The following is a 17,304-nucleotide window of genomic DNA, read 5'->3' on the forward strand; positions in this document are numbered from 1 at the left end:
TTAAAATGTTTCTATCGAACCCTATCATTTATTGTTTAGACCTTTTACATCATTCTCTTGATTTATTCAAAGATTTTCAGGCAAAGGTCTTTTTGTGCAACGCCAAGAAGCATACTTTTTACCAAGACTATGTATGCATGTATGTACATATATACCTTGGCAGAGAATAAAGCTGAAGCCGAGAGAGTGGCACCAAATGCAGATCTCTCTCTCTCTCTCTCTCTTTTCTTGATCAGCGATCGGAGGCACGGCAGTCGCTCGACTCGTAATAAACCAGCCGAGCAGCTTAAACTTTACAAATAAAAAGCACTAGTATTGTCAGTAAATATTAAAATAAAATATGTATAAGAACATATATATTTCTAAAAGAAAATTGTATCATATTTATCCTAAAATAATAGCCGATATCAAAGTTATTTTGACTCGCTCAAATGAAACGCAAAACTGAGCATTGCGCTCTTTTTTCCTCTTTGATCGGTCTTGCTCTCGGCTCGGCGCCGCTCTCGGGTTCGGGTGCGGCGGTGGTCATATATAGAGGACTGTTCATGCCTTAATATTTCATAGCGCTTTTAACCGAATTCAGAAAAGTAGGAGGGTTGTTCCGTTAATTCATCTCATAGAAACATCCATACTGATATTTCCGACAAAGAAAAACAGCTTACCAATATATTATCAAAAAAAATTATCAATAAATTCCTAAAAAGCCCCAGCGAACAGACGTAATTTAAAAATCGCATAAAAAAATAAAAATTCTTCAGTCTTACGCCCCTCGCCTTCGTCGAAGTTCTTCAACCGGTGAACAAAAAGAAACGCAGACACACCAAAACTGAACTGTTTTTTTTTGTGCTCCTCCAAAAAAAAACCAAACGAAAGAAAGGAGAAAAAGTGCCGCGCCAAGCAAAAGAGCTAACAGAAAAGAAGTGAAAACTAAGCAAAGACCAAGAAACAGAAAAAGAAACATGGCCAGTGCAGAGCAAAAACACGCCACAGGCAGCAACGGAACTGTCAAGAACAGCAGCAACAAAATCAACAGCGTTCTCTCCGAACAAGAACAGCAGCCCAAGGATGCCAAGGATCTGTTGCCTCATTTGGAGTCGCTGGAGCGCATCATCAAGCTACCTGTGGTGAATGCGGCCTGGGACAAATCGCAGGATGTCTACGGCAAAGTTAAAGGTAAGTGGAAATCATAAAACAATTTGCTTGCGATTCCCCTTTGCGTGCATTGAACTCTCGGCCGGTCAAGTAACGGTGCACCGCTTTACGGCATTGCCAGGCCCAATGACACTAGCTCTCCAGCAGTAGCAGCAGCGGATAGAGCAAAAGCAAATGCAATTGAAACCGAAAACGATCACCGTTGCTTCGACTTTCGAGTGCATTGATCGCCATTTTGAGTGCCAAAATCGTGTTCGAATTCGAATGCGGGCACAGCCAAAGCCGAACCATACATTTTTTTGATTGCCCGACAATGGGCCAAAATTAAACTCAATTGATGTTAATTGATTGCTAGTAGCTAATAATCAAAATCACAGCCGACGTGACAGCAACAACAACCATGACCTAGCAAGAACCACAAAGAAAAGTGGGAGGTGGAAGGTATGTACAAATATCTATTTTTTGTGCGGTACTTTGCCCTCGTGACGCTTTGCGATCAAAGTTCGTTCAAATTTACATAACAAAACTTGGCAAAATCGAAAAGAAAACGGCAAATAAAATCCAAAAGAGAAGAGAGAAGAGCAGAGGCAAACAACACGTAGACTGAAAAGTTTCAGACACACACGAACACAAAGGGCATGCACATGTGTGTGGGTACACATATTTAATGATTGCAATCAGAGTCGCCTCGTATGACGGGGGATTGCACAGTGGTGGGCATGCAGTCGGAGAACCCTGTTGGTCCATGCCTCTGTCTGGATCCTTATGCCTCTGTCTCTTTCGCACATTGAACTGCAATCTGAGCCGCCAGACGCGATGTTGGTTCGCGTAGCGGTACGGTCACCCTGTCGGCCCACGCCACTGTCTTGCTCCCTGTACCTCCATCTCTTTCCCACACCGAACTTTAGTTGGACTTTCGACTTGTTTGTGATATTTCGTTTGCTATTGCACACACTTACACACCGCAGAATTAATATTGCGGTGCTTCTGTGGATTTTTTCTTGTTGTTGGTGGAATAGTCTTGTTTTCTGTATGACGAACTATCAAAGTCTAAACTTGTCAGACGAATAGATAGATACACACACACAAATAAATAGAGATAGATGGAGCCTAGCTCTAGGGGAGATGCCTTACAAGTACATACTGCGCAGTTTCTTATCAGTCAAAAGTGACATTCCCCCTGTTGTTGTTGCTGCGGCTGCTGATAAGTGGCCGGCTTATCTGACATGCCCTGGCACTACGCGTATGTACATACATATACACATACATACATACATATGTATGTCTATAATTCCAGAAGTTTCATGTGCAAAAACTGTCCAATTGATTTATTTATAGGCAAGAATCGCGTCTTCGAATGGGCGCTGACGGCAGCCGAGGATTGCGTGACCCGGGCCGTGACAACGGCGGCGCCGTATGTGACTAAATTGGATCGCCCGATCTCGTTCGTGGACCAAACCCTCGTCAAGGGCATCGATAAGCTGGAGGTGAAGGCACCGATAATCAAGGACACGCCCCAAGAGATCTACAACCAGGCCAAGAGCAAGGTGATCGATGTGGTGCAGCCGCACCTGGAGCGCGTGGTCAAGTTCAAGGCAGCCGGCCAACAGAAGGCCGCTTCCCTCAAGGATCTCGCCTGGCAGAAGGCTAACGAGGTGCTGGCCACCCAGTACGGCAGCCTGGCCGTCAACGGAGTGGACACCACCACAGCCCTAGCCGAGCGCCTCCTTGAGTACTACTTCCCCAAGAGCGAGTCGGATGTGGAGGAGGATAACGGTGAGTGCTGATGATCTGATCTGGTCTGGTGATGTCTCCTGCTTGATACTTGATGTCCGATCCATCTGTCCAACCATTCATTAATCCATCCATCCATTAATGGTGGGCTCTGGCGGACAGACGATGACGACGCCCCATCTTATGATATAATGCTAATACTGATGCCTGGGCGGCATTTTGGCTAGCTTCCATCTCCATTTTGCCCCGAAATTAATCTGCTTGATTTGTTTTCTTTGCCTCATGGTGTGTAAACAAAATGCTAAAAATAAATCGTAAATATTTTTAATTCTCAGATGATAAACAAAATGTCGTCGTGCAAAATGGCAAGAGTTCCGAAAATGACAGTAAGTCTTGTTCCCTACTGCCATCGCTTGCCTGTCTGCGATCAATTTGATATTTCCTCTGTTCGTTTGTTCCTAACACTAACACTGTCCCAACTAAGAAGCAATACGCATGCATAAAGACTAATATTGAGGGATAATACTTATAATCGGATGGCAATCACACTCACCCTACACCCTTACAAATCCCCTTATTCTACTGCCTTCCCATAACATCAAAAGATGAGAAAAAGCTAAAGAAAAACGGAAATATTTCTAATTTACGGTTGGGGGAGACTTTTGTATGGTTAGATTTGAATACCTGTCCTAGTCCAAGACACCCACAACCCACTCAAAATTAACCTTAATTAACTGTTGCATAGATGACTAATTTTCTAACTTAATCTTTCTCTCTATCTCTCTCTTTCTGTGCTGTTTGTTAGTGGTGGTTGTTGGGGAGAGCTACGACTACGATCACGATCGAGAGATTGATGATAGATTCTTAGTGGCCGCCTCTACGGTTTTCCTATCCATGTCCCTGAAAATCATAACCGAAATTGTTGAGTACGTTAGAAGAAACCCAGAGATCATAGGCATTATCGATAGGGAACTCAACAAGTTTATGGTAAGCACGCAACACCCCACCAACGATCTAACCCATCCCATGCACCTAAACCCATCTTCCGACCCGAATGTTTTCTCGCAGATTGTCAAAAGAGAACTAGAAGCCCCAACTAATGTCGTCGTATTCCTCTTTTCATTGCAGTGCCAGTTTCCGCCAGCGAGGATCCAGTCTTACACACAGTCCAGACCGTTGGCCGACTATCCAACAAGATCTCTCGTCGCGTCTATCGAAATGTCTCCCGACAGATCAAGCAGGTCCAAAAGGGCAACATCAACGACTATCTGAGCTCTCTGATAGCCGCACTCAAGCTGCATCAGTACATTAACTTTATAAATTCATCGATGGGCACAAATGTCGAGCAGTCGACACTCGGGGAAACTTGTTCGCCCTATGGATCGAGTAGCACCAGCAATACTACCACCACCGCCGCCACCAACAGCTCGAACTCCAAAACCAACGCGGCGGCTGTGTCCAAGCCCAAAGTTGTCAAGAGCAAACCAGCGTCCTCATCGGTTCAGTAAGGATTCTGTAAGAAAGCAAGATACTTCGGAAGACCATCGCTGGAGCCCAGTTATTTGTATATCTATTTGCTAGATATTACATATATTAACCATACCCACGCCCCAACACCCTCACACGCCGCCCATTTTTGTATTTTCTATTCTTTTTTTTTTTTTGCTAATTTTTGTAGTTAAAACCTGTCCAAGAAAAATGTGGATAGTGATCATCATCAAAGTGGAGAAGGTTTTTTGCTAAATCATTTTAGACTGTTGTAGCCCCCCGCCCCCATGCCCTTACAACACCCACCCCCGCCAATGTTTGCTTTGTAAATATTTATTTGAAGTAACCCTCACACTCACACACACACACACACACACACAATACATATATATACATATATGCTCTATATAAATATTAAGTTTTAGTCATTAAGGCAAGAAGGAACGAGCCCCGAGGAAGGAAGGAAACGTTTTTTTTTTGTACACTTTAGCTGTGCTAAATTCGAGAAGGTACCCCCAAGGGCGGCCTCTAAGTGCCACGTATGCATTGAATAAAGAATAAGTGGTACACCATATAAAAACCTACCATACAGATATGATATATATACATATATCTATATATACGCACGCATGCACGCACCCATATGTGCCTTAGCTATACGTACTCGTTATACATATGTAACTCTACTTTTATTTAACTTGTACTGCATGGGAACTGGCTGAGAACCCAGCCAGATGATGCCTAATTACTAATGAATATGGATTATGCCTCAACACACGCATATTGTACCCATGTATGGAGAACGTAGCCATAAAGTCCGCTCTTAATAATTATGATAATTATAATGTTAAATATTAATAAACAAGCAACGCAAAACTGGAACGAAGAACGAGAAAATCCCCCATTTGTTTTTTAATTATTCTCCCATTTCCTCCACTCAACGCAGTTGAACGATAAGCGTTAGAACCAAGGGACATAAATGCTTATACTGGCAATCTTACAACCACGTATGTATGTACATATGTATGTACCACAAGTTGTGCTCCCTTCTGGCATATGATTTGGCCGTATCGGGGCAGCTGGCTGCTCGGAGAGTGCTGATTTATATGATAGTGTAGTGCGCGGTTCAGCAATTGCCGGAGCCCTGCATCGAATGAATTTATGGAGCACACTCGGGTTCCAGATAAGATGTGTTCCATAGGTCCACACTATATGAGGGCTGTTTAACAAGTCCGAGACTTTTTGAATTTGAATTTTACACGGGCTGCGTTTTTGCCTGTGATTCGCGCGTAACAGCCTTCTGCTGGTGTCACATGGGCCACTTGATGGTGCAGTCATTGCATATCAATGTCCAAACAAAATACACCCGAAGATACGGTGTTGACCAATCGGAGATTGAAAGTCCGAGAGATTGTGGAGGCCATAGGCATATCATTGGGCTCAGTGGTTTTAATTTTGAATGATCACTTGGGTATGAGAAAGCTTTATCCAAGATAACAGCCGCGTTTGCTCACAAGCGATCACAACTTCGCAGGAGTGTCTGGCGTTCTGTAACAACAATCAGGATGAGCTTATGCGCTGTCTCGTAACCGTGGATTAAGTGTGGATCTACCAAAACACACCAGAGACCAAGCAGCAATCAAAACGGTGGGTTTCTCAGGATGAACCCGTTTTTGGGGATGCCCGCGGTACTATCCACATTGACTACCTTCAACAGGGTAAAACCATCAATGGGAAATATTATGACAACGTATTATGTCGATTTAATGAGGTTTCGAAAACGAAACGACCGCATTTGGCCTAGAACAAAATTAGTTTTCACCGGGACAATGTCTCTTGCAGGTGCACACATGTGTAGTTTCCTTGGAAAATTTCCATGAATTAGGCTATGAATTGCCCCCTCACACGCAACCTTTCATTCATAAAGTCACGGACTTATTGAACAGCCCTCGTACATCGGCTATATGGGTACATTTGTGTATGAAAGGCTGCGTTTCAGAGCTGACTACAAGAAAATCTGCAAACTCGGGTCGAGAACTTCGACCTTTTGTGTTATGGTTATGGCAATGATACTGCTTTGAATTCGTTGAGATTTTGAGTACAGAGGATATCGCATTGGGTGCACTTGCTTTGAATTTGGGAGAAGGACCGTCCCTGATCTGGAAACTGAGAGGCTTGTGGACCTTCCACATGACATGTCGATAATGACGGCGTTAATGGCCAACCAATTATCTGTTTGCAGATTGGGGGAACCCGTCGTCGGCGTCTCTGCGTTTTCTTTTCATTTCGGTTGTTCCCCTATTCCCTCAATCTGCGTCTCTCTCTTTTGTCTGTCTGGTTGCCTCCTTCGCTCCATCTTCGTCTGATGCCCCTCACTTGTATGCTCCATGTTTGCCTGCTTCGATCAATTTAAATTGTGCCCCCAACAAGAACATGGCATGTCTACGTCTCCGACTTTCAGTCACAGCCCAGTCCACAGCCCGTCTGCATGTAGAATCAATCGATCCGATCGATCTCATACTCGTACCATCCTTGACATACTTGGAATAATTTTGAGCTACAACCAGAAATATTTGAGAATTGCATTTAAGGCAGAGAAATATTCATGAGTGAGAATGCACAAGGAAGGGGACTACCAGAAAAGGTAGTCTGTGGTTTTGTTATTTCTTGCCAGAGCCAAACCAAAATCCAAACCGAACCCTATAGAACGATGAATACTCATCGGTTTGACTGAAACCAGTTCCCAAAACCGCAGCTTAATGATCATAATGGTCGTAATGGTGATGATGGAACTACCAACCGCAGATAGCTAATATGTTCATGTGTACATATATACTACATGCATCCATACATTTATACATATGTGCATTCTTTGTATACCCTTAAAACAGGTATTCCCATTTCCCATCCGCCTAGAGGGAACTCAAAGTAGTCTGGTATCCCGTATACCATGTACACACAAGCATGCATGCATACACATACGTACATACATATGTACCCAGTGGACCAAAACTTCGTAAACGATATCGCAAACGAGAGTTACGCGAAGCTCAGCCGTGTAAAACTATCGAATTAAGATCTGAAAACGATAAGAAAATGAATCACTAGTCGCTCAGTTTGTGGCAGTGAAAGTTTCATTTTCGATAGCTCAAAAACGGATCTTTTGCGAGCCTTTTATGATATCTTTTGCGAGACTTTTGCGTGCCTTTTATGATATCTTTTGCGAGACTTTTACAATATAGTTTGCGAGCCTTTTGCAATATCGTTTGCGAGCCTTTTATGATATCTTTTGCGAGACTTTTACAATATAGTTTGCGAGCCTTTTGCAATATCGTTTGCGAGCCCTTTATGATATATTTTGCAATATCGCTTGCGAGCCCCTTATGACATCTTTTGTGATATCTTTTGCGAGCCGAAAGTAATATGAAAAGGGACGCACAATTTTTTTTTATTTTAATAATTTTTAGTATAGCTTGAGTTAATTTTAATTTTTAATTTGTATAGTACAATGAATAGATGAATTAGATTAGTGAATTAAATTTAATTTTTTTTTGCCCCTTCACACTCTGTCCTGGGCGTACTGGTAGAATTTTTGAGTTATTCGGTCGAAATCGGCGTCTTCTAAAGAAAATCTTTCCTTAAATCCCGCTGTAAACAAATAATCACGTTTATTTTATCACAATATACATATTAATTTGAAAATAATACTTACTACGGATGGCTAGAGTAACCCGAAAGCCCATAATACACTTTTTCGCCTCTGTGCCAAAGTCAGTTCCATCGAAAATTGTTATTTTCGTGGTCTGGTGCACACGAAGATGGTTTAAAAAAATATATACACAGAATGTGTAGATTTTTGTCTTTGTGGGGTTTTATAATGCTCCCAAACTCAAATTTTGTGCACTATACTATACTATCAAATAAAGAATAATTTACTTACCGATTTTTCCTTTTTATTGCACTATTTTGACGTTTTTACTACCCGTTTACTTCCTTCCGCTGCGATTTTGCCGAGCCGAAGTTTTACATGTTTGTTCATGTTCTATGATAATTCCGGGTTAATATCGCTTTTTGGTCCACAGGGTATACTAGGAGCATACAGCTGCTGTCAAAATAATAGTAGTGCCCATACAAGTTTTAATTTTTCCCCAACAACAAGACTTAGCTTATTACAGAATATAATAATGGATAAAAACTTAAGATAATTCCTCCCAATTTGTAGAAAACAATTAGAATGCCGACATATGTACTTCAAAAATAATAGTAGTGGATTTTTATACCCGATACTCAAAATGAGTATTGGGGTATATTAGATTTGTGGTAAAAGTGGATGTGTGTAACGTCCAGAAGGAATCGTTTCCGACCCCATAAAGTATATATATTCTTGATCAGCATCAATAGCCGAGTCGATTGAGCCATGTCTGTCTGACCGTCTGTCCGTCTGTCCGTCCGTCCGTCTGTCTGTCTGTCCGTCCCTATTAGCGCCTAGTGCTCAAAGACTATAAGAGCTAGAGCAACGATGTTTTGGATCCAGACTTCTGTGATATGTCACTGCTACAAAAATATTTCAAAACTTCGCCCCGCCCACTTCCGCCCCCACAAAGGACGAAAATCTGTGGCATCCACATTTTTAAAGATACGATAAAACCAAAAACGCAGAATCGTAGAGGATGACTCTAAATGACTCGTAAATCTCAACCAGATCGTATAATTATTATAGCCAGAATCAAGAAAACAATTTCATTCTTTCTCGCTCTGTCTCTCTCTAACACACAGGTTTCATGGTCGGTTTTGCCAATTGCAAAATATGCGTTCAAGGATCTCAGAACCTATAAGATCCAGAGCAACCAAATTTGGTATCCACACTCCTGTGATATCGGACCTTGACCGTTTCGTGTCCAAATTTCGCCACACCCCCTTCCGCCCCCGCAAAGGACGAAAATCTGGGGCATCCACAAATCTCAGAGACTATTAAGGCTTGAGTTACCAAATTTTGTATCCGCACTTCTGTTAGATCTTACTATAAAACGTATATCTCAGAATTTCGCCCCACCCTCTTCCGCCCCCACAAAGGACGAAAATCTGTTGCATCCACAATATTGCACATTCGAGAAAACTAAAAACGCAAAATCATAGATAATGACCATATCTATCAGATTGCTGAATCTGGATCAGATCGGATCATTTTTGTAGCCAAAAGCAAGAAATCAATTTGCAGTGGCTACGCAGCGCCCGACGTCACGCTCAGACTGATTTCTGTCTCTCTCGCACGCACTCTTTGTCGTGTCGTTTAATATTCGCGGCGTCTGCCGGAGGAGAGCCATACTGACTAAGTATCGGGTATAAATGTAGAGTTGCGGTCTCCGCAGTAAAAAAAAATGTACGGAGTGTCCTTTATGTGCGTTGTAGGAAATCCATATGTGTAGTAAATTTTCATATTTAGTTGAGAAGCCTTTGTTTTCTATATAGGCTGTACAGCGTTTTGGCATGGGGTTAACCAAATTTTGGTATCTCTATATGAAAATCGAGCTCCATGACCTTTTTACAGCGTTCCAAATTGGTTTTTTTCATTAATTAGACTGTTCTATTTACACTTTACAGTATTCTCCATTGGATTTAGATCGATTTTCCATTCCATTGACTTTGCTTTGGCTACTTTGTGGGTGTCCTTGGGATCGTTGTCCTTCTGACCCCTTCCAAACAGAGGCATGCTTCAAGGCATAATGCAAACTTATCATATCAAAAAAAATCTACGAAAAAAAAAAAACTGTTTGAGCATTTCTATCAAACTTCAACATTCGGACTACATGTTTTTCAGGGAGCTTAAATACTTATGTTTCTTGGGTGTTGTGCTATTAAACTATAATCTCTAAACACACTTGAACACTTTTTTAAGGCGGCAGCAATAGCAGAAGGTTCGCACCTTGTCTCTAGTAGCAGTCCATTTTTTTATATTGTGGCGAATAAGGACTCCATAAAGAATATGATCCGCATCATTATGAAACTATGCAGAGTCCTCGCCAAACAAGAACTAGGTCTAACACGTTTCTCAATCTGCTCCCTGCCCTATTTTATCGCGCTCAAACCTCGTTTTTAGAGCATTGGACAAAGCGATACTTCCACTTTTGACACTGTCAAATGCTAGAGTGCAAAGTTTTTCAGAAGGTGTACCAAACTTGAGGTACGCGCTGTACAATTTAGTTAAATTAAAATGTTTAAAAACTAATTATGTATAAGAATTTATATATTTCTATAAAAAAGTACGGAAAGTAAGAAAACATAAAATTTTTTTATGTACATACATATGTTTGTATTCTTCTTTTATAGGAGTGAAGCGAGTGTAGAGAATGAAAGTGAAACTAATGTTAGTGACCAAAGGAATAGTGATCAAGTGATAATAATTGATTATACTTTCCACATGTTGAACATAATAATTGTTCTATGGTTACTGATCAAGACTGTAATACAATTTGTGAGCAGCAATTAGTACGTAACTTTAATAGCTAAATATGTACGTATATCCATATGAATAATTGATTTTGATTAACCTTAATGTATATGAAAAGAAAATATTGTAGTGTTTAGGAGACTCTCCAGCGAGTCTTCTGAGCGACTCTTTTGCGATTCTATTAGGTGTCTCTCAGGTGATCTTTCTGGGACTTCCAAAAGACTCTCCTCCGACTCTTCTGGAAATGTCACTTTGTCCCAAATAAAGATCAGAATGCGATTTCGCGGGCGATCAAATTAAACTTCTTGACGAGTCGTCTGCGACTCTTTGGCGATAGAAAATGTTTGCTGGGAGACAGCAAGACATTGCGAAATGGAAAAAGCACTTCGCATTATGATAGATGAAAGCTCTTTTAAGCCAGCGAATCAGTCAGCAATGACGCTCTGGTTCTATGAACTGCTCAAGCAAAACGGAGATGCCTCTTCCAGCACAGATTTTATTTAGTGGGCAATTTGAAAATAAAAAAAAATGTCTCCATTCATGGCATGCAAATTAAATTAGAAGCGCCAAGAATTTCAAGGAATCAGAGCGAATTGAAGAGGATACTTTCCATGTTTTCAATGCTGATGAAACTGGATTTTTGTGGTTACAGTTACAGTTTAAAAGAAAGTTGGAAAATAACTTGTATTTTACCATATTTACTGTCTGAACGATACTATACTATCAGTGGATACGATAGACGAGCAAACTATACTTATCAACTATACTTCAGTTCACACATCGCCGTGATGATGATGTGATAGAATTACCAACCGCAAAATATAGCAATGGATGAATGTTAAAATGGTAAGGGCCTTCGACTTTGGATCCATTCTCGCTTTCCAACCCCGCGATGACGATGCGCGAGCATGTTTGGTGCGGGGGGGTGTTCGGGGGGTAGTAGCCAGTTGGCAACTGGTAACTCGTACACCACCGACACTTCTTATCAAAGAGTGAGAAAGAGCGAGAACGAGAACGAGATCGTGAGACCCATAAAGGCGTTCCAACTATAAACGTAATCACAAATTTTGATGTTTAAGCAAAAAAATGAATGACTTTATACGCCCAAAGAGCGCAATGAAGAGGAGATGACGAGCAGATGACTGGGGTAAATGATAATGCCTCAGGATGAGCACTGTCCCATACTGGCTGTAGGGGCGGGCAGAGAGGCAGCGGAAGATGCGTGGCATTGGGCAATCAGCAAAAGTGCGAGTGAGTGAGTCTCTGACTGCGACAGAGGGCAAAGTACAGACAGTGGCGTGATTCCTATGATTCTCTCTTTCTTTTTTTTTTACTGTTATTATGTGTGTGAAATATTCCGAGCTCTGCTCTCGCACTGTCTTTCTCATCTTGTTGGGGAGAGGAAGCGTGTCTGCGTCAATTTCCCATTCTCCCTGTCACTTATTGGAAAGCGCCGAGAGCCGACGAAACCTTGGATCAGTTATGGATCCGTCTGGCTCGGTTTGCCCAAGGGTGAAGTCGCCCAAATAAGAATGTTTCTTAACGAGTGTTTTCACTGGATTATGGATTAGATAAATTTTAATAATGCAGTTCTGTGAATTATATTATAACAAGACATATAAAAAAGGGTGGTCTGTCATCCGCAGGATATAGTACATGTATGTATGTATGTATTCGATTTTGGCATAATAGTACGTTCTGCTAAATGTATGGAAACAGCGCACATCAGCTAGGTGGTCCTAGAAAAGGTCCTAGGAATTCCTCGAGCTCTTTTAAAAAACTCTGGTGAGTACAAAAATATAATATATTTTTGTAATGTCTTTTTTTTGACACATTTGTTATGCTTCGTTTAAACGGCCAAAATACGTGTGATTTTAGTATTTTACATATATGTAGCTATGTACATACATACATACGTACATATGTATATATTTTGGGATATTTCAAATTTAAAGACACAGTAAATTGTAAAATAGAGATTTTCCAAAAATAGTTAGATTTTTTATCAAAGATTGGGCTTTCCTTGGATTACATTTTTAATCTTATAATTATACATTTGTATTTATAATAATTATACATATTTTTATCATTTAGTTTTCTTTATTCATATTTTGGTGCCAGAGCAGTGAGCTTTCACATTCTTTAAGCCTAGAACGCAGAATTGAGAATCAATACAAATTTTATTTAGTATATATGAGACACACATACAACTATCATAGCAAAGCAGTTTCAGAGCAAGCAGCCAGCAGCTAGCAGTTTTGGCACCTAAAGTGAAATAGATGGCAGCATTTCCTTGCACACATTTGCTCTTTGTACCAGATAAGAGAGAGGGGAGTGGTTCTTGAAACGGGATAATCACAGAAAATATAAATATAAATCAACAAAACTTGCAAAATCAAATTGAAGCACAGTTTGACCTCGATAGAGATTGTCGACCACTGATAAATCGGGTGGCGTCTTAGTCTGGCCTGGCGAGGGCTGTGTCGGGCGGGGGTAGTGGTGCGGCAGAGCCAGAGACAGAGCTTACACGATCGCAGTGACCGTCATTCTCCTCCCCTTTCCCAGAGTCCAATATTTGTGGAACCTTGATTCCATCGGTGTCAACGTTATCAATAGAATGTCGTGTCCGAGGCGGCGGCGGCAGCGGAACTACAGAGCTGCAGTGCATCATCAGCAGGCCTAGATCAAAGTGCGGCTGCTCGCATAACGTCAGCGACTGGCTGAGGCGCCGCCCGATCATTCGGACGACTTGCCTTGCCAGCGGCGGAGCGAGTCTAGCGGCAGCGGTGAGCAGGGCGGAGGGCAGGCAGAATAGCTGAATGCCCGACTGTGGATGTGAGAGCCACTGACCGAGCTCCTTGTTGGCCTGCTCCATGTAGCCGTAGCCTTCGATGGTGTCGCGCACCGCTTGCGGCAGGAGGTGCTCTTGGCACTGGTCCCACTTCTGCAGGCGTCCGATGAGATTGTTGCGGTTGAGGAAATATAGGGCGTCGTCGTAGCCCTGTTGGCAGAAGGAAGAGAGGAACTCGGCCCGGCCCGGTAGTACGATGCGCAGCATACGCCGCAGATTGGGCCGCGAGATTCGGATGCAAGTATTGGCCCAGTTAATGTTCAGGTGGAACAGGTGCGAGCTGCGGTCCCGCGGACAGATGTCGCTCTCCCCGCAGAAGGGACTCACCGTAACCGTGTCCTCGTCCAGCAGCGGCAGGTTGTCCGAGAAGGCGCCGTCCATGTAGCGGACGCCCCGCACCTGCGGCGGTATCAGTCCAGAGAGGCCCGGAATGAAGCAGGAGCAGAGCAGGGCCTGCAGTAGCTCCTGGCGCGACCCGAACTCTGACATCACCACATTGCACCGGTCCCGCACACGCGTCAGTGAGATGCGCAGCCGCCCGCTGACCCTCCGGTGCGCGTCTTCGGGCAGTTCACGCTGCATCCCCTCAAGTAGGCATCTCTGCAGGTTGAACCACGGGCTAAAGGGGCCCAGCGGGTGCCGACGCGCTTCGCCCACCACCCGCAGGAAGTCGGCGGCCATTGTCTCAAGGGGCAGGTCGCAGAGCAGGCAGCAGGCGGCTAGGGCCCCGGCCGAGGCACCCCCAATCCGCTCCAGGAGCAGTTGGGGGGCGTGCTTCTTGAGGCACACGGCCACGCCCACGTGGTAGATGCCCAAGAAGCCGCAGCCGGCGAACGATAGATTCATCCTCCGCTCCATAAGTGTCACAAACCACGTGGTGCTGCCTGTGAATTTTCCGATATCATTTGGTTTCTTACTCTTTTCTTTTCTGTTGACTTTGCGCTTTTTGGTTTTTCTCTTTCGCTTTTGAATTTGGCCCTTGGCTAATGTGACCGTTCTTGGACAAAAACCGGTTCAATGCATTAAATACCAATTAATGTACATAAATAATAATAATAATTAATGTAACAATTGATAAATTGGACCGATCAGTGGGATGGGATTATCGCCACGTTATGGGGAGAGGAGCTTTGCTGTCTGTCACAGAGTGATGCAGTGAGCTCAGCAAGAAATGAAAAGACTGCTTTTAATACCTACTTAATACTACTTAATTACACACAACATCATGCATACATATTTACATACATGCATGCTTACATGCATGTATATGATACGGTCATAGAAACGGAAAAACGGACGTCGTTAAATAAAACAAAAGCGCCGCCCATTGACCGCAACAAGTACTACCGATTTGATGGTTGAGTTTTTGTTGGCCGACCATTTTTATTTTTAATTTTTCATTTGATCCTTGCATGAAAATTAGAACTATGGAGCAATATCTAAGTCGGCGCGAGCGTGGCATCCAATCGTGGGGAGATGAGAACTTCATAATGCGTCGCATATACACAAGCATAAACATGTTTAGCAGCTATTATTATGCCAACCAGTATTCCGGCGAGCCTGTACGCGACGGTGGAGCCATTTTTAATCTGGAATTCAATGCCGATGGAAATGTAATGGTGGCCGCCACCGAGCGGAAGTCCGTGTTGGTGTTCGATGCCAACACACAGAAGGAAATTTTCAAGGTACCCGATGCCCACACCGACAGCGTCAATTGCATCAAGTTCGTCGACGCGCGCATCTTTGCTACGGGCTCTGACGATTTAACCGTCGCAATGTGGGACCTGCGCAACATGCGCGAAAAGCTTCGTGTCTTGCATGGCCATTCCAATTGGGTGAAGAACATCGAGTACTCGCCCAAGGACAAGCTACTCGTCAGCTCCAGCTTCGATGGCAGCATCTTGACCTGGAACACCGCCTCGCACACGGAACAGGGCCTCATCTCAGAGCGTGTATTTCATGTCAGTGGCCTCTTGAGATGCCGCATCTCCCCGATGGGCGACAAACTGGTGCTGTGCACCAGCGGTGGCTACATCATGGTCATCCATCGCCTGGACTTGACTACATTATACGATGACCTCAGTGGCTTCAGACCTGACGTCTATCGTCTCATGCAGGTGGTCGATCAGTACATACCAGTGGCGGCCAAATTCGATCATTTGTTCTCGAGGCGCCAGCAGAGGAACCGCGTGGAGCTGGTCACAGATTTTACGGAGCGCAACGATGCCAATATGATACTGGCCCTGCAGATTCATCCGAACTCCCGCTGCATGCTGACGCGTGTGAGCTACGATGAGAATCGTGAGTGGACATGCATACACGACATTAACGAGGACGTGGCTAACATGAAAAGACGCCACCCATCCAGCACTTCCGGTCGTGCAGCCAGTGCGTCTGGCAGCGGCCAAGACGGGTCTTCGACGCCTCCGACACGCCGCATATCGAACTATAATAGCATCAACGGCCGTGGTGGAACCGCCGCATACGCACAGCATCTGCATGAACAACCCGAAAGCTTTCCGCGCGACATCTGGACAGCCGAGATAACCGTCCAACAGCGTGCCATAAGCCCAACTGCATATGATTCAGTGGATGCCATTAGCAGTGAGGTCTTGCCATTGCGTCAGGCGATACCGGCAAGCCAACGCCATCGCCTAGCGCGTCGTCCCTTTGTGGACCCAGAACCGAAATCCAGAAAGCTCATGTACTATACTGCCGAGGCGAACGTCATGCCTACCTACATCAAGGAGCCGGGCTTCTCCGCCGACGGTCGTATCATCTGCTCGCCCTACGGCAATGGCGTGCGCCTCTTGGGCTACAGCGCCGACTGCTGCGACTATCCCATCTACACGACGTTCGAGGAGGGGAAGAAGAGCCCACGCCAAATGGTGGAACTGGCACACCTGAAAGAGCACCAGGATGCGGTGCTCTGTGCCAAGTTCAGTCCCCGGGAGCCCCTACTCGTCACGGGCTGCGCCAAAGGGGATGTGACCTGGTATCGACCCAATCTTTAGAATTGCCTTTTTTAATATTTTTTAGTTTTCCATAAACTTTGTAATTTTTTTTTTCTTTTATTTAATGTACAAGAACCGTAGTCGTTACCGTGACTATCCCCAAGAATCTCTTGTTTAGAAATACATAGAAAACTGGTGGACCGATTGGACTTGGTTGTTCTTCCCGATAGACAACACTTATATGTATGACCCTTCATGGAGTCGGTTTTCTGTTCTTCATCTGCTCATAAGAGAATGATCTCAGCAAGGGTATATTTAGTTTAGCTATAAGAAAATTCTGTAGGCCTTACCTTAGCTATTGTCTTGTGAAGTTTTGCAAATTCAGTTTTCATAGCAAGCAGTTTCTCCTTTCGAAACGTTCTGTATCCAAAGCCATGTACCTTTGTGATGTACCTATCTTTGTCATACATGCATATCTAATACTTTGAAGATATTAAATGCCAATGTACCGATCCACGCTAACACCTATAATTCCAAGAACAGGAAGCAAAACAGTCGTCTATGGAAATCGTCTACCTGGCTCTCGTCTTCCAAGTGAACACCAGAGATTCGGAACACCAAAGGATCAGCTGACGATAAGCTGTCCCAAGTGTTCTGCGTTTAAGATCGAAATACCA

At 43.6% G+C, this 17,304-nt stretch overlaps 3 protein-coding genes across 7 annotated transcripts; 2 read left to right on the forward strand and 1 right to left on the reverse strand.

The window, feature by feature from the left end:
* Nucleotides 1-544: 544 nt before the first annotated feature.
* Nucleotides 545-5,271, forward strand: LOC108164541 (lipid storage droplets surface-binding protein 2). 4 transcript variants are annotated; one of them, XM_017300348.2, is made up of 5 exons: nucleotides 545-1,173; nucleotides 2,491-2,928; nucleotides 3,222-3,272; nucleotides 3,692-3,873; nucleotides 4,015-4,259. In XM_017300348.2, exons 1-5 carry the CDS (start codon nucleotides 960-962, stop codon nucleotides 4,156-4,158), a joined length of 1,029 nt encoding a protein of 342 aa, XP_017155837.1. In that variant the 5' UTR covers nucleotides 545-959; the 3' UTR covers nucleotides 4,159-4,259. The 4 variants fall into 4 exon arrangements, with proteins under 4 accessions (XP_017155837.1, XP_017155838.1, XP_017155835.1 ...); XM_017300349.2 differs by lacking the exon at nucleotides 3,222-3,272 and having other exon boundaries at nucleotides 546-1,173; XM_017300346.2 differs by lacking the exon at nucleotides 3,692-3,873 and having other exon boundaries at nucleotides 548-1,173; nucleotides 4,015-5,271.
* A 6,917-nt stretch (nucleotides 5,272-12,188) lies between these two features.
* Nucleotides 12,189-16,793, forward strand: LOC108154928 (DDB1- and CUL4-associated factor 10 homolog). Of its 2 annotated transcripts, XM_033392860.1 has the most exons (3): nucleotides 12,189-12,480; nucleotides 12,542-12,607; nucleotides 15,097-16,793. In XM_033392860.1, exon 3 carries the CDS (start codon nucleotides 15,101-15,103, stop codon nucleotides 16,685-16,687), a length of 1,587 nt encoding a protein of 528 aa, XP_033248751.1. In that variant the 5' UTR covers nucleotides 12,189-12,480; nucleotides 12,542-12,607; nucleotides 15,097-15,100; the 3' UTR covers nucleotides 16,688-16,793. The 2 variants fall into 2 exon arrangements, with proteins under 2 accessions (XP_033248751.1, XP_033248747.1); XM_033392856.1 differs by lacking the exons at nucleotides 12,189-12,480; nucleotides 12,542-12,607 and adding an exon at nucleotides 14,868-15,030.
* On the reverse strand, nucleotides 12,903-14,790 carry LOC108154933 (1-acylglycerol-3-phosphate O-acyltransferase Pnpla3). Its single transcript, XM_017285424.2, has 2 exons — nucleotides 13,031-14,790; nucleotides 12,903-12,970 (listed from the first exon to the last, which is right to left on the reverse strand). Exon 1 carries the CDS (start codon nucleotides 14,529-14,531, stop codon nucleotides 13,281-13,283), a length of 1,251 nt encoding a protein of 416 aa, XP_017140913.2. The 5' UTR covers nucleotides 14,532-14,790; the 3' UTR covers nucleotides 12,903-12,970; nucleotides 13,031-13,280.
* Nucleotides 16,794-17,304: the final 511 nt, after the last annotated feature.

This window comes from Drosophila miranda, chromosome XL (genome assembly GCF_003369915.1).
Source record: "Drosophila miranda strain MSH22 chromosome XL, D.miranda_PacBio2.1, whole genome shotgun sequence".
Classification (NCBI taxonomy): domain Eukaryota; kingdom Metazoa; phylum Arthropoda; class Insecta; order Diptera; family Drosophilidae; genus Drosophila; species Drosophila miranda.